Source organism: Mizuhopecten yessoensis, unplaced genomic scaffold (assembly GCF_002113885.1).
Source record: "Mizuhopecten yessoensis strain PY_sf001 unplaced genomic scaffold, ASM211388v2 scaffold10775, whole genome shotgun sequence".
Taxonomy (NCBI): Eukaryota; Metazoa; Mollusca; class Bivalvia; order Pectinida; family Pectinidae; genus Mizuhopecten; species Mizuhopecten yessoensis.
The window spans coordinates 69,610-87,655 of record NW_018408715.1 but is presented as its reverse complement, the minus strand read 5'-3'; the positions used below and the strand labels follow the sequence as shown (position 1 = coordinate 87,655).

At 38.2% G+C, this 18,046-nt stretch overlaps 1 protein-coding gene across 3 annotated transcripts in view; it reads left to right on the top strand.

Annotated features, from left to right (window-relative positions):
* The first annotated feature begins 2,858 nt into the window (after positions 1-2,858).
* LOC110462378 overlaps positions 2,859-18,046 on the top strand; it is a 57,883-nt gene continuing 42,695 nt past the window's right edge. For all 3 annotated transcript variants that reach the window (XM_021516315.1, XM_021516314.1, XM_021516316.1), the window contains exon 1: positions 2,859-3,273. In XM_021516315.1, the coding sequence (XP_021371990.1) occupies positions 2,940-3,273 (334 nt within the window). In that variant the 5' untranslated portion in view covers positions 2,859-2,939. The remainder of the gene's footprint in view (positions 3,274-18,046) is intronic.

Sequence of the window (18,046 nt, the reverse complement as noted above, 5' to 3'; positions counted from 1 at the left end):
TATATACACAGTAATTATACACTTAAAGAGTAATACAGAGTAATATTAACATTATTCTGAACTTGGACTCAATACGGCACTAACTTTATCATTATTCCTCATCCTACTACATATATATCTATTTAAGGGTCTGTAGTTTATTTTTCCAGTTGGCATACATGTATGAGCAAGTCAGAAAATTGGCGCATAATTAATTCATACCTTTTAGCTTTTAGATTTTTTTTTTCAAAAGTTTCAGTTTGGAATAGATATGTGTTTATATTTTGTATTGTTCTAAAGTTGCAAATCATAACAGATATTTAAATTACCTAATGATGCGACACAATGAGTGACACTTACACAAGACTAATATTTTAGATATTATAAAAAACAATTATGAAAATTATTACAATTGTAAATTAAAACAAGTTCTGTTCTGTTGAATTTATATAGGGTGTATTTACCGTCAATTGGCTTTGAGACAAGTTAAATGCGAAGAAGTATTAAATCACTCATTATGTCTCAAGACCCTTTGATTTATATCTCATATACCTCACCAGACTATGTACAGGATTTAATCCTTAAAAAGATACAAACAGTATACAGAATATAAACAAACAGTGATATAAAACAAGTAGTTTACACTGTATAAATTAAACCATTGGTTCTTGTAACTGCTATTAGCATGTAATTGCTAGGTGTATTTAATCGGTACAGCGAAGTAAACTTGCCTACAGTAGATGTGTGTTGAAGTACAAAAATGTGTAATACCTGTCTGTAATATTAAATACAAGTGTAATACCTGTCTGTGATAGTAAATACAAGTGTAATATCTGTTTGTGATAGTGAATTCATGTGTGTACCTGTCTGTGATACTAAATACCAGTGTAATATCTGTCTCACAGTCTGTGATAGTAAAAACAAATGTAATACCTGTCTCTGATATTAAATACAAGTATAATTACCTGTCTGTGATACTAAATGGAAGTGTGATACCTGTCTGTGATACTGAAAACAAGTGTAATATCTGTCTGTGATACTAAATACAAGTGTAATACTTGTCTGTGATACTAAATACAAGTGAAATATCTGTCTGTGATTCTAAATACAAGTGTAATAGTACCTGTCTGTGATACTAAATACAAGTATAATACCTGTCTGTGATCATAAATACATGTTAAATATCTGTCTGTGATACTAAATACAAGTGTAATACCTGTATGATAGTAAATTCAGGCGTAATACATGTGTAAAAGGGGGAGGTCCGGAGAGGGTTTGCATCCGTTGTCACTCCGTTAAATCCGTTTCATATCGTATAGTTTTTGGTAATGGTAACGAGTCGACAACTTCCCCTGCAGTCCTCTCTAGACCTCGCCTCTTTCGTCAGGTTACAGACCTGTTTTCACTACAGGTTTGAACACTGGATGTAGCGGTAATACCAGCAATCGATTCAATAACTCAACAATGTGTTTAAATATACAAGTAACTGTTTATTAACAAGACGGAATGAATATATATAACAAGTTTAACAACGGAAGATCATAACATTAGTGCCGAACAGTGACTGCTAATGTTAAGTAACTCAATTCCTATGTAAAACAATGGCCTATCCTGCCTAACAGTACTATCAATACCAGTAGACTACAACCAAGTACCCCTAGATACCTATAGATCTACAGCGAAACACTATGTATCGATGTCTAAGCCCGAAGCCCCTGACTATTCCTTTATACATATACTGTAGTTCCCATAGCACTCTATACTGTTAAATCTAAGGAGAGATAACTCCACCTAGTAGTTAGGTATTGGTACTGTTCGCAGCACCTTGGCCTATGTTGCACTGTTCGCAGCGCATGAAGTGGTAAGGTTCGCCTCACCTGAGATCTCGAGTAGTGCGGGTCCGGGCGGGGATCAGCATCTTGACAGGGTTGGTGAACCGACCGTTCACCGACCCTGTCAAGACGCTGATCCCCGCCCGGACCCGCTGTTTTATACCCCCTGCTCCCCCACTAAATAGCCTCGAAGATGAGTGACCAACTGTTAATCTCGAACCCAGCCTCACCATCTAAAAGCATGTGAGCGAGGAGTGGGAACCTATTCCTGTTATTACTATCACCCTCTTCCGGCCGTCTCAAAAGTGTAAAAACACAGATTTCAGCACCGGTATCGTAGCAGCTGATCGCCAGGAATCCTACACTGAACGAAAAGCCCTACCCTAAATAAGAGTGAATAACACAGAAGTAACAGATCCCTGTCTGTAAATCATAAATAACAATTATACTTAACAAAGTAATACAAATGTGAGAAGTAAACAACCTACCCTCCCACACATGTATGTGATAATAAATACAAGTGTTATACCAGTCTGTGATACTAAATACAAGTAGTAATACTTATCTTTGATATTAAAATAAACAAGTAAAGTGTTCTACTTTCGTTTTCAAATAAATGCAACAAAATAAGAGAGTATCATCAATTACCAAATTCTTTCACTTCAATATATATAATTATAAACACTTTTACCTGTTTGACTCCGCATTTTCTTCAATAAAAGCGTAATACATGAACATCATCCTTCTGTAAAGTACCATAACGCCTTTGGAAACTCGTGCTTTTTTCCATTCGGAACAAAAAATACGAAACTAAAAAAGATGAATATTAAATTACAGAGGATTCGTCCTGTATATGGGTCAGTTCCCTTGCTGCGTCGTTTTCGTCTGCTGGATAACCGAATTACTCGGTAGTGAAGCGGACCTAAAACCAATCAATCAATCAATCAATCAATCTGCGTCGTAAATTTCGATTTATTTCCAGCATATTTTTATAATAATATTTATCGGGTAGTTTAACCTGTTTTTGAGGTTTTTTCCGGCACGAGTTACCGATAAATAAACCGGAAGTATATTTAGCGTCTAAACTTAAAACTTTGTTATTGCGGGCCAGACGTCTGCAACAACAAAATGCTGCGTCAACGCGCTCTACGTGATGTGCAGAATGAATTTAAAAACATTATTGAAAAAGAAGCTAAAAATTACGAGCTGATGAATTTGGAAATATTTAACTGCAGCCCAGAAGGTAGTTTCAAATCTGCAAATATTAGGATGCCACTTTTTGGGATAGAGGAGCCCGTGCCTACTGATCCGCCAACGCCATGGCACATCTTCATGTTCGAATACGAAGATGTATTCAATTTAAAAAATCTGGAATTGTTGGTGCAAGATAAACAACCTGGTGACAGCGATGTCGATCCGGATCTGATGGCGGCCTACAATTCCCTGGTAGATTATATTGCAGGTAGGTCTACAGAACGTACGCGTGATAATGCTTTTGTCTGCGATGGCAGCGCAATCAAAATGGTTGCGTATAAATTAATTAGTTAGTGTTATGATACATATTTGGTACCGTTTGAAAGATAAAACTTTTGTTGTATCCTCTTATACAAAAACATTTACTTAGATTTATTATACAGACCGGAGGTTGCAAAAACAAACCGCATGAACATGTTAGGGAAACTGTAGGTAATTCCGACCATCATGAAAATCGGACCATTCGGGAAATCCTACCCATGCAAAGATAACGTGCATACAAATCCTTCTTCAGTGTTCCCACTCATTTTTGTAACAAAGTTGTTTTTTTTTGTAATGTACCCCCAGTCAGGCCTAAAAAAATAATACCTGTGTTTCCGCTAACATGCCAGAAAAAATAGGGTAGGTCGGTCGGAAATTCTTTTTATTTTTAAATGGCTATCATCATCTCATCATCATCATCATCTTCAGTAAGTGTTCTCCTCTTGTTAGAGTATTATCGCACTGTGGGGTGTGTGAAACATTTCCCTCCATTATATTTAAAAGTTCCGTATACATACAATTAAAAAGTTTAGTGCTCAGCAGTCAATGGATGTGTTTGCCAGTGCCTGCTTGAATATCTCAGCTGAGGTGGTACTGACAACGTTTTGCGGAAAGAATTCCAGAGTCTAATGGAGCTGGGGAAGAAGGAGTGTTGAAGCGGTAGGAGTTGGGTGTGTGGCTGTAGAAATTTGAGATTGTGGCCTCGGGTGACAGTTCCGGTTGGGACGAGATAGGATTCCGGTTTTAGATGGATGACGTTGTTTATGATGTTATGGATCAGGATGAGTCTGCATATACGCAGTTCTGCCCAGCCGAGCTGGACGAGCATGGCTGACACACTGCTAGTCTGGTGGTAGTCATTCAAGACGAAGCGGGCACCTCTGCCCTGAATCCTTTCCACGGCGGCAATGTTGCGCTGGGTATGGGGATCCTACACAGAGGATGCGTATTCCAGTGAAGGTCTAACAAATGTTTTAAAGACTTGTTCCTTTGCTGCTGTCGGACAGTGGCTGATGTTTCGTTTAAGGAAGGATAGTGTCGAATTGGCTCTCTTGGTGATCTTGTCTACATGGTGGGTATTCCAGGACATTTTGTTGGTGATATTAAGGCCTAGGTATTTGGCGCAGCTGACATGGTCCAGGCGGAGGCCGTGAATGGTATAGTCTATCACTTTTATATTCCTCTTGTTGGTAATGGTCAATACTTCACATTTGCTGGGGTTGAACGTCATTAGCCACTTTCAATCCCATTCCTGTAATTGGTCCAAGTCATCCTGGAGTTGCTTGCAGTCGGCTGCTACCCTGATCTTTCGGTATAGGAGACAGTCGTCTACGAATAATCTCGCTGTAGATTTTACACATCCAGGCATGTCGTTGATATATATGCGAGGAATAGGAGTGGCCCAAGGAGGGTACCTTGGGGGACTCCTATTGTCACAGAGAATGTGGGTGATGATTTATTTACCATCCAGGACGACGGACTGGGTTCTACCAGATAGAAAATCCTCTATCCATTGTAGTGTCCTGCCTCAAATTCCGTAATGGTGGAGCTTGTATACGTAGAGGAGCCTCCGGTGCGGGACCTTATCAAAGGCCTTCGCAAAGTCCAACAATACGGCATCTATTTGTTCACCGGTATTGATTCCTTGGGCGAGATCCTGGATAGTCGCGATGAGTTGCGACTCACAGGAGCGATGTTTCCGGAAACCGTGTTGTCGGACGATGAGGATGTCGTTGGAGTCAAAATTGTGGATGACTCGACCGTGGATGATGTGCTCTGCCACTTTACAGCATACCGATGTTAGTGATATAGGTCTGTATAGCTATATGGAGATGGCTAAGAATTCAATGTCAAGGAATTACCGTTACACCCATGAAATCTTCAAATTGCTAAAACAGGAAAGTGTAATGATTTTTTTTAGTTTTATGTTGTTTATAGAGTGATTTCCAATAGATACCCAAATGAAAAAGAAATTTAATTCTATACTAATTCTATACCAATGCTACAGTACTGGTCGAGACCACCTATGGCCATATTATGGTTTTCTCGAAAACTACTTGACACATTCAGGGCTCCAAGTGGCGCCTATTTTAGTCACCATGGCGACCTAAATTTACCATTGACGACCAGTAGTTGGCCCATAAGGCGCCAGCTTGGCGACTTAAAAAAAAAAATCCGCAATAAATCCGTTTTTTTTTTACCCGCCTCCGACTCCTTTGTTATATTAGCAATCATTACTCACGCTCACAGCAACGCTTGAATTAGCTCTTAAAAAAAACGTATAATATCCAAACACCTCTGAGACTACGATCACGAAGCGAATTGCAATTGGGCAAAATGACACTCAGGAAAAACAGTCTATTGAAGAATCAGAGACTCCACCAGTGATTACACTAAAGAAAACATCTAAACGCACCTTCCAGGAGAGTTGGAAGCAAAGCTTCTCCTGGTTGGTGTTTGATGGCGAGTCAAACATTATCAGGTTGGGCATTATTCCCCCAGAGGTCAAGACAATCTCGACTTTGCGAGAAGTCTTTTTATTTTCCGCTTGAATGCACTTGATTTCTACTTTCAGTTTCCTATATGAAAAATCTGAATTTTCGATTGAAAACCGCTAGGGCTAATGCACCATTACCCGGACACACCATTACCCGGACACTTTCGTTGATATTACAACATATCTTCCCAATCGGTATTTGTTGTTATTTTTGGTTTCTAATGATCTATGGGTTTTACTAATTTGACTAAATATGAGTTTGTATTGTTTCCATTACTTTATATTTACGATATTACAGTTTAAAGACAGTATGTAAAAGTGCATATTTAAAAGTGGATAACCCATTATTTTGATATTTTGCTTTGATAATTTTCCGCCGCATACCGATGTAGATAGCAAATAAAACAGCTAATGCGTTTATATTCAAATTCAGGATGCAATTTTACAATAAAAAACAAGAATTATAAGGTTTAAAATAATTTTCGGCCACAAATTTTCATTTTGAAACGAGATGCCAAATTCACCATCACCCGGACAGTAATTCACCATTTAATACCCGGACAGTGTCATAAGGTTAGGTAATAGTATAGACCAATTCACACTTGAGTGCGTAAGCGGCTCCGCGACGTCAGGTCAGAGGTCATAGGGGAAAACAATGCTTACATCATTGCAAAAATGCATGGCGTAATGACTGCCGTGGGCTGTGTGGGTCTCCGATTTAAACATTATTTAGTATGACTTCCATATTTCAAATCTTTGTTGGATTTTGCATATGAAAGCAAGTATGTCTAGTCTTTCCAAATCAACGCAATTATAATACAATTTCATTTGATTTTATCGTTGACCTGCATACGTTCTCGGCCCATCTGCGCGATCTGTCATTGTTTATGATTGTCAGCTGATTGTTGACAATGTTGTAATTGTTGAAAACAGTGTCTCGATACCCGTATTGTTGTCAGTTTAATTAATTTGTTAACTCAGTATATTACAAGGTTTATACAGAGTAATAATGATAAGACAATGCATTTGTTGTGGTCTAATTACGCCGACAAATCTTTTAACAGTTTGAGTGAAAACTGAAAATTTCAGTGAAATGTGCATGTTCTGTCAACACTGAGTGGGAAATGATGCTTTACTGTATAAATAATGTTAACTTATAATTGACTGTGTACAGTAAAGTCAAAAATATACATTTGATATAATATTTCTCAGACTGTTCTACTTATTTAAATTTAACAGTTACATATGTAGCAGTCTAGATCTGTGTATAATAAATGTTTAAAAAACAGGAAAAACACACCCAAAAAACAACAATCAATACCAGTACTGTACAATAAATATTTGTGTTTGATTGAAAGTACCCATCTCGCCATGTGCATTTTTTATGGTTTACCTACAAATTGCTATCAATATAATAAATTATTAGCTGCGCATTGTAATAACCAGAACCTATGGTGATCGACATATATTCATAGAGTTGCCATCGACATGTCCAGATAAGGGATCTTGTCCACTCATGTCGCAATAAATTGTCATGTCGACATGTCGCAATAAATTGTCATGTCGACATGTAAATTACCACGTCATGTATTCATATTGCTTTAATTATTACAACATGTCGACATGTTGCAAAAAATTATCACGTCCTGTCACCATTGGATGGTTGGTGGTAGTGCACTTGCCTTTCACCAATACGGCCCGGGTTCGCCAGTGGGAAGGTTTGGGTCACCTATCTGACCAAATGGGTTTTCCGGGTACTTCGGTTTCATCCCACAGTAACGACCTCTGTCGTGCCAAGATCCGTGCCATCGAAAGAAATTGACATTAGTTGTTAACTAAGTTGTTAACTAGTTTCTTAATTGATGTAAAATAGATAAAGTTTATAGTTAATTATCACGACATGTTGCAATAAATGATTACGTCAAGTCAACATGTTGCTTTAAATTATGACGACATGTCAACGTCATGTTGCAATTAGTGCTGTGTACATTTATAACAACAAGTAGAGGTCCGTATACGCTTCCGTAGTGTATCGCACGGGTGGTGACGATACGATACGTATCGCGATACATGGGTCACGATACGATGTCGTGAACTGATAATATAAAGCATGACGTGATAACTTATTGTGACATGCTAATTGCTTATGTCGACATGACCAGATAATCTATCTCGACATGTCAATGGCAACTCTATGTCACCATAGGCTAGCCCAGCCCCCCCCCCCCCTCCTCAGAATCAAATTGTCGCCCCCTAAGAACAAAAGAAGATCTACACGGATACCCCTTGAAAAAAGTACAAGGAGAATAAGACCAGGGTGTTCCGGAAGAGTAAGCATCTTCCGCTTCATCGACAACACCCGCCATGTAAATCTAGACCATGTATAATCCGAGTAATTTTATTTTCATCTATTCTGTGGTAGGTTTTAATTGTACTTAAGATCACGGTCAGTCGGTCACCTAGTCCATTTCCCTTAAGCTCAGTTGGTAAAGGCCTGCTATTCCGAATGTGCAGCACTACTCTGGAGGCCCAATAGTCCAAACACCAGATACTGATAGTTCGACACAGAAGGTCGGATAATCCAAATGACTGAGGCTAACCACTAGGAGATACATTTCTCTTATTCTACTCATTTTACTCGTAATCATTACGACTTTTAAATGATATTAACACATGTTTTATAAGTTTATCACATGTTTTATAAGATTAGCACATGTTGTATATGATTATGAGTGTTTGAGTGATATTAGGTGTGGTTTAAACCTATTATGAGTGGTTCATATCCAGTAAGAGACGTTCTGTGATATTACGAGAAATAGTAGAGCTTTTTTACCTGTGGGCACAGAGCCAAATTTTAGCTAGCATCCGACCTCGATCGCTTGCGGGCACGTCTCACGCTGCGGTCGCAGCGGGACTGGCTACTGGTTTACCGGTGCTGGCCGCGAGCCAACAACTTTAACACTGCCATGTAAGTTTGTATGTTATGCCAGAAAACAGACTTTTATTTTTAATATATATAAAACACATTGTCGTTATCTTGTTTCTTTGCCAACTGAAATATTCTTGTAGGAATATGAGCTGGTCTTACGATGATACTGTGCATGTACACATATATATATATATAATTTATCGAGACCATCCGTGAAGGAATACAGTATATTAGACGAATTTAAATTGAAACCTAGCAGTGTCAAAGGGATCATAATTAAAGAAATGCAATACAGTTATCTTTCAAAACGTAGTTGGTTTAAAACTTCTAAATTATATTCCTATTTAATTCTGATTTTGTTTTATATATAATTTTGTATTGCAATAGTTACACATGAAATAATACGAATACTTGTTGTCTCCGATTGATACACACGGAATAAAATAAGATTAGGTAACTTGAAATTAGCGAAGTCCATGTTACAGGTAGGAGAAACCATATTAAACATTTATTTAAAGTGTAGACTTGTAAGGACCAATATTTTCATTCTGTTCATCATTTAAAACAACCGTCTTTCTTATTTTTCATTTTTATGAATACAAAAAAAACACGAAAATTTGCGGAATTGAGTGGGCGGCACCTCGACGATACACCATCATCTAATCAGTCGCATGATGCGGTGTATTGCGTAAGCTCCGCCCATTATGACAGGAGGGCTACTGTGCTGAGGTGTGATTGACGTTTTAGACCAACCAATAATTTTGGGTGATTTCACAGTGCAGGGACAGTCGGCTTGTCCGCCTCGGTAGATTTTTCAATAAACTTATGTTGATCAGTAAACTGTGATAACATTTTATACTATGTATACTAAACGGAGACACTTATAATGATGTGTTAATTAACGTACCGGTCCTTTTCAATTATAATCTAGATTGTTTAAAGGGGAAATCGTGTGATCTAGTCAAATTACCGACACTTCAACATCGTAAATGTTGCCGCAATATACGTCTATTGGACAAAGACGAAATGTTTATCACGTTACAAGGCAATGCTACTTTATATTAAGCATAAATGGGTAATTTTAAATAGATCTCGTGGAACTCGTTTCTTTTTAAATATCCACTACAAGACGGGTCCCCCCACTAGTATGTGCTGGCGTTATTTCTTTTCCGTTCGGGAAATTCAAGTAGCGTGTTCGGTGTTCCGATTGTAACTGTACATCTGTGGTACCACAGGAACAATGTAAAGCCGGCGGATCTACCTTGATATAGCCGGAGTTTCTTCCGCGATCATCCCGCGGCTACGAGCGACAGGGATGGTGATTTGGTACGCAGTCGCCCGCCGAGCGACAAATTTTAATCCCTGTCGCTCGTAGCCGCGGGATGATCGCGGAAGAAACTCCGGCTATATCAAGGTAGATCCGCCGGCTTTACATTGTTCCTGTGGTACCACGTACTGAAGGTGTACCGATGAGTGTGTAAAAAATTGACATATTGACATGATAAACGTATTTTCAGAATTTGCTAAATTAATTGTATACTATGGTTTCTTATTTATTGTATTTCTGGAAATGTGTACAGCCGCTTTCGGGTATTTAACAGTTCACGGCCCGCCCGTAAGTGTAATATATAGAACGAATATTATTATACCTATAACAGGTGTACCGCCGTATAAATACCAGTTAATGGCAAGCGGTCCGTGAATGTAATATATCAACATGGACACAGGTTTACGCTCAGGTATCCTTTATTTCAAGAATTGTGTTCACTACCGCCGTTTATACCAGTTAATGGCTCGTTCGTGAGTGTCATATTATTATACAAAACGGACACAGGTTTACGCTCAGGTATCCTTTTATTTCAGGAATTGTGTACCGCCGTTTATACCAGTTAACGGCTTGTTTGTGAGTGTAATATTACTTTATGCAAAACGGACACAGGTTTACGCTCAGGTATCCTTTTATTTCAGGAATTGTGCTCACTCCAAATACAACAACACATGCTCAAGTAATCTATATCGGGACATGTGTACACAGAACGCCCGTGAGTGTAATTATATCTAACGTGTACACTCAAGTACATACATTATTTCGTTCAAAAGACAACAAACACGTTTGCGCTTAAGTATTTAATCAGAAACGAATATGGTAATATATATTTCAGAGATCGACTGCTACCTGAAATTAAAAAAAAAAATGCAATATTGTAGTACAAGTGACAAAGAAACAAGATAACGACAATGTGTTTTATATATTCTAAAAATAAAAGTCCGTTTTCTGGCATAACATACATACTTTTATGGCAGTGTTAATGTTGTTGGCTCGCGGCCAGCACCGGTAAACCAGTACCAGTAGCTCAAGTGACCTATTCCGATCACTTTCCGTCCGTCGGCGTCCGTCGGCGTCCGTCGTCCGTAAACTTTTTACATTTTCAACTTCTTCTCAAGAACCAGCAGATGGAATTTTTTCAAACTTGGTCAGAATCATCCTTGGTAGATGAGGCTACACAATTGTAAAATTGGGATTCCTACCCAAACCCTAGGGGCCAGGGCGGGGCCCCAAAGGGAAAATTAACCAATATTTCAAAAATCTTCTTCTCCAGACTCAGAGGTACTACAGTCATTTTCTCTGCATGGATGGAAAGATCATCAGGGGCTTTATTTAAATTGTAAATTTCAGGACCCCCGAGCTATCTGTTCTCCCTTGGGGAGGGGGTAAAGTTTACTATAGTTTATATAGGGAAACAACACTTTTGGGTATATTTTGATAATTTTCTGTAGGAAATTATTCTTACTTGGTGAGAATTATCCTTGGAGGACGATAGTTTTAAATTGTAAAATTGGGATTCCTACCCCAATCCCTGGGGCCAGGGTGAGGCCCCAAAGGGAAAATTAACCAATATTTCAAAAATCTTCTTCTCCAGACTCTAGAGGTACTACAATCATTTTCTCTTCATGAATGGAAAGATCATCAGGAGCTTTATTTAAATTGTAAATTTCAGGACCCCCGAGCTATCCGTTCTCCCTTGGGAAGGGGGTAAAGTTTACTATAGTTTATATAGGGAAACAACACTTTTGGGTATATTTTGATAATTTTCTGTAGGAAATTATTCTTACTTGGTGAGAATTATCCTTGGAGAACGATAGTTTTAAATTGTAAAATTGGGATTCCTACCCCAATCCCTGGGGCCAGGGTGAGGCCCCAAAGGGAAAATTTACCAATATTTCAAAAATCTTCTTCTCCAGACTCAGAGGTACTACAGTCAATTTCAGTGCATGGATAGAAAGATCATCAGGAGCTTAATTTAAATTGTAAATAAATTTCAGGACCCCCAAGCTATCCGTTCTCCCTTGGGGAGGGGGTAAAGTTTACTATATTTTATATAGGGAAATCACACTTTTGGGTATATTTCATCCATTTTCAGCAGACATGGATTCAAACTTGGTGAGAATCATCTTTGTTGGATGAGGGTATTTGGAATATATATATATATATGGAATTCCTGCCCCATCCCCAGGGGCTAGGGCGGGGCCCCAAAGGGAACATTAACCAATATTTTAAAATTCTTATCCTTGGATGACATGATCAAGTATTGTATTTCACTTAGTTTACATGCTGATTTCCACATCACATCTAAACAATAAAATAAAGCTACCAGTACCTATGATATAACTCAGGTGACCGCTAAGGCCCTTGGGCCTCTTGTTTTCTATTTTAATTATCTCAAACCCTCGACACATTATCTTGACCGCTTAAGATAATATGTTGAGCGCTCGAGAGAATAAGTCGAGTGCTCGAGATAATTAATAATGCAAAAAATCTTGTGTATGTCGTAAATGTACCCACCATAGAAAACAAAATTATTGTAATGTTTTGATGTTTTCCTCTTTTGTGTTAAAACAACAACAGGTTGTTACTGACAAACAGCGGAGCATGGCCCTGGTCGGGATGTTTTTGTTCTTTATTATATAAGCCTTACGGCTCATCGGTTCAAAATACAACATTACCAGGTATATATACAAATACAAACAACGTTTACATAAATCACAACTTAAGGTATACGTATTGTTTGTTGCTACCAGCAATCAGACTGTCATCAGACTCGTCACCATAGCTAAGTTACAGGTGATCATTCCACACAAGTAGTATATTCATCTTCTTGTATTGGACACTTTTTTTGCTATACAGTAGATTTCTCTTAATTGCATATATATGGAATTTTTCAAAGAAAAAAATATGCAACTATCAGGAAAAAGTTTACAATTAAAGTAAATTATTTTTGCTTCTATTTTTTTTTAAACAAATAGGTATATAATAAAAGAAATTCAATTTAATTTATGCCCAAGTGGCAATAACTAATAAGCCAACCTGTCTCTATTGCAGTTCAGTAGAAATACCTGCAAATGCTATTTCGTTGTCCCGACCACAATACACCCACCCCACAATTTATTAGTCTGAGTTTATGTGTTGGCTTCCTTGGCTTATTGCAGGGTAAATATAAATGCCAACTAGTCAAAATAAGATTAACATGCCTGAAATTGTATTTATATAAATTAAATTAAATTTCAATGCTTACTGCTCGTGAATGCATTGTGTATCCTAAATATATGTGTTCCAAATGTTGAAAGTACATTATATAATCCCTCACAGTATTGGTGTGCACTGCAAACAGTTTGTTTAGTTCTTGGAAGCAGAATTTAGCTAAGAAAACACAATGGTTTCTGTTTACACTGTCTATGGTTACAGTCAGAACTGATATACCGGTACATGTTTATTGGGGAGGGATAGAGAAGACTCAAACTACTACTTGTTATAATGATTCTGTGAATGATTTCCTGGTTAAATTTGATTAACAATTGGTTGTGATGTTGGAAATTCCTATCTTGTTATGAATGTAATGTATCAACAATAAGTGAGTTCCTTGAGTGAGAATATTGGATCAATGCAATATGACAAGTACAAAACCAGATCTGTAAAGTGTGTGACAAATCTCTTTATATTTGGTTCTGAACTCATCACAGGGCTATGAATAAGACATCTGCTACACAGATATTCATTAGTGATCATGACAACTTGATAATAATCTTATCTAAAACAAAATCTTTTTATCCAAAGAATAATGATAAAAAAAGTTTTTTTTATCATTTTACAGGTCAACTACATCAACAAAGAACATTTTTTTGCTGTTGTTTTTCTTTGTTAAAAAAAAAAGAAGAAGAAAGTTTTAGAAATTGGACAAAATTAGGGTTGACAACAAATATAAGGATAAAAAAGACAGGTCCAAATATCTTCTTTTTGGTACTAAAAAATAAGTATCTACTTTACTGTACAGTATAAAAAAAATGTATGAAGTAAGCCGAAATTTGCGAAAACCGGCGCTACAAAAAAACAATTTTCTTTAATATACATTTCACATATTAAAATTAAACATTTTTGGAAGCTCATAATACACCAATGACGAAGTTTAACACCAAAGTGTAAGTACCACTTTAAGTTATCACCAGCAATGCTTGAAAAAAGGCCGCCGGCAACTGTGTTGACACGGTGGCTTCAAGTTTTTTTCCCTATGACCTCTGACCTCGTGCCGCCATCTTGTTTGGGTGAATGCATGGCGGTCTAATGTTGAATGTCGGTATGATTTTATGCTGAAATGCCATGACATCAATTTGACATGTCCTAATATTGGCAAAACATCATAAATGGTAATAGAATAGCAAAAGAATTGATGTCCAGGCTTTTCAGTTTGTCATAGTGCCACAAATGTGTACAGGGGTGTACAATTCCACTAGCCCGACGCCCGGGACTAGTGGATTTGAAGTTCGGGCTAGTGACAATTTTCTAAATTTACGATAAAAATTTAGGCCGGGCTAGTAGAATATTTGAATATTTGCCAGCGGGCTAGTACGCAAAATATCAAATTGTACACCCCTGGTGTACATCTTACAATTTGGAACGTGCTGTTGGGTAGTTAAAATAGGGACACGGACACTGTCCGGGTAATAGTGAAATTTGCAAATTTTATTAAATTTATTAAATTTAATATTTTGAAGCCAAAAACTCTCAAATGATTTCTTTTCAGTTTGGAATAGTAATCCATTGATCAATAACTTATTCTGGTAACAAATTGGCATACTGTTTTTAGCTCACCTGGCCCGAAGGGCCAAGTGAGCTTATGGCATGGTGCGGCATCCGTCGTCCGTCTGGCGTCAACTTTTTACTTTAAACAACTTCTTCTCACTAACCGAAAGGCTTAGGGTGATGATATTTGGCCAGAAGCATGCTGGGATGAAGGGCTACCAAGTTTGTTCAAATAAATGACCTTTGCCCATTTTCAAGGTCACAGGGGTCAATTATGTTTAAAACCTTTAACCAACTTCTTCTGAATAACCAAGAGGCCTAGGGTGATGATAGTTGGCCAGTAACATGCTGGAATGAAGGGCTACCAAGTTTGTTCAAATAAATGACCTTGACTTATATTCAAGGTCACATGAGTCAAATATGTTTAAAACCTTTAACCAACTTCTTCTGAATAACCGAGAGGCCTAGGGTGATGATATTTGGCCAGTAACATGCTTGGATGAAGGGCTACCAAGTTTGTTCAAATAAATGACCTTGATTCATATTTAAGGTCACAGGGGTCAAATATGTTTAAAACCTTTAAATAACTTCTTCTGAATAACCGAGAGGCCTAGGGTGATGATATTTGGCTAGAAACATGCTGGGATGAAGGGCTACATAGTTTGTTCAAATAAATGACATTGACTTATATTCAAGGTCACAGGGGTCAAATATGTTAAAATCTTTAAACAACTTCTTCTGAATAACTGAGAGGCCTAGGGTGATGATACTTGGCCAGTAGCATGCTGGAATGAAGGGCTACCAAGTTTGTTCAAATAAATGACCTTGACCTATATTCAAGGTCACAGGGGTCAAATATGTAAAAATCTTCAAACGACTACTTCTGAATAACCAAAAGGCCCGGGTACTGATATTGGGCCTGTAGCATACTGGGATAAAGGGCTACAAAGTTTGTTCAAATGAATGACCTTGACCCACTTTCAAGGTCACAGGGGTCAAATGTAGTAAAATCTTCAAACTACTTCTTCTCAATAACCAAAAGGCCCAGGGTACTGAAATTGGGCCTGTAGCATGCTGGGATGAGGGCTACCAAAGTTGTTCAAATAAATGACCTTGACCCACTTTCAAGGTCACAGGGGTCAAATATGTTAAAATCTTCAAACGACTTCTTCTCAATAACTAAAAGGCCCAGGGTACTGATATTGGGCCTGTAGCATGCTGGGATGAAAAGCTACCAAGATTGTTCAACTGAATGACGTTGACCCACTTTCAAGGTCACTGGGGTCAGATGTCTTAAAATCTTCAAACGACTTCTTCTAAATAACCGAAAGGCCCAGGGTACTGATATTCGGCCTGTAGCATGCTGGGATGAAGGGCTACCAAGTTTGTTCAAATGAATGACATTGACCCACTTTCAAGGTCACAGGGGTCAAATGTCGTAAAATCTTCAAATCCCTTCTTCTCAATAACCAAAAGGCCCAGGGTACTGAAATTGGGCCTGTGGCATGCTGGGATGAAGGACTACCAATTTTGTTCAAATGAATGACCTTGACCCACTTTCAACCTAATGTCCTTGTTCGACATTCAAGGTCAGGCATCATATGTTTAAATCTTTTAATAGGTTCTTATGAATCAAACACTGATATTCTGCCTGTAGCTGTATCTTAGTCCACTTGTAAGATTACAAGTGTGAGATTAATACCAGGTGAGCGATGCAGGCCCATTGGGCCTCTTGTTATACTACAGAGGTATGTGTGTGTGGGGCGCCGGGTAATGGTGCATTAGCCCTATATCCCCCAGGGGGCTCAATGCAGGGCCAAAAGGGGGAAATTGGCCAAATTGAAAAAATCTTCTTTTTCATAACCAGATGTCCTGCAATAAAATACTCTTCATGGATGGAAAGGTTCTTGGGTGCTCTTATAAAACTGTAAATTTCATTACCACCGGGTCACCCATTCTTCCCTGGGGAGGGGGTAAAGTTTACTATTGTTATATAGGGAAATAACACTTTTGAGTATATTTTCTGTGTTTTTCATAGGAAAACATTCAAACTTGGGTGGAATTAATATCATGGGATGCAAGTTAAATGCTATGAAAATTGGGACCCTGACCCTCCCAGGGAGCTAAAGGACGGGGCCTAAAAAGGGGCAAATTTGACAATATTTTAAAAATCTTCTGCTGCAGAACCAGAAACAATGCAATCAAATACTCTTCATGGATGGAAAGGTCCTAAGGTGCTTTATCAAAATTGTAAATTTCATTACCCCCAGGTCACCCCCATCTCCCCTGTGGAGGGGGTAAAGTTTACTATAGTTATATAGGGAAATAACACTTTTGAGTACATATTTTCTCTATTTTTCGTAGGAAATCATTTTCACTTGGGTGGAATTAATATCATGGGATGGAAGTTAAATGCTATGAAAATTGTGACCCTGACCCCCCAGGGATCTGAAGGGCGGGGCCTAAAAAGGGGAAAATTTGACAATATTTTAAAAATCTTCTTCGGCTGAACCAGAAACCCTTCAATCAAATACTTTTTACAGATGGAAATTAAGGTCTAAAGATGCTCTATCAAAATTATACATTTTATTACTAGGGCTGCAACGAGTACCCGGGTGACCCGTCACGGGTCAGTTTTGTGTCCGCCCTGGGTTGGAAATAGTCAACCCAAAACCCGAAGCATTTCTACACCAACGTAAATAAAATTTCCAATATAGATGTATTATATATATATATGTATATAAACAACATCTCTTGAGATGTCGCTTACTTTATTCTGTATTTTTAGCTCACCTGGCACGAAGTGCCAAGTGAGCTTATGCCGTGGCGCGGCGTCCGTCGTCCGTCCGTCCGTCCGTCCGTCCGTCCGTCCGTCGTCCGGCGTCAATATTTTACTTTAAACGACTTCTTTTTAATAACCGAAAGGCCTAGGGTGTCAATATTTGGCCAGAAGCAAACTTGGATGAAGGGCTACAAAGTTTGTTCAAATAAATGACCTTCACCTATTGTCAAGGTCACAGGGGTCAAATATGTCAAAACTTTAAACATCTTCTTCTCAATAACCAAAATACCCAGGGAGATGATATTTGGCCAGTAGCATGCTTGGGTGAAGGGCTACCAAGTTTGTTCAAATGAATGACCTTCAATTATATTCAAGGTCACAGGGGTCAATTGTATTAAAAAACCTTTAAACAACTTCTTCTGAATAACCAAAATGC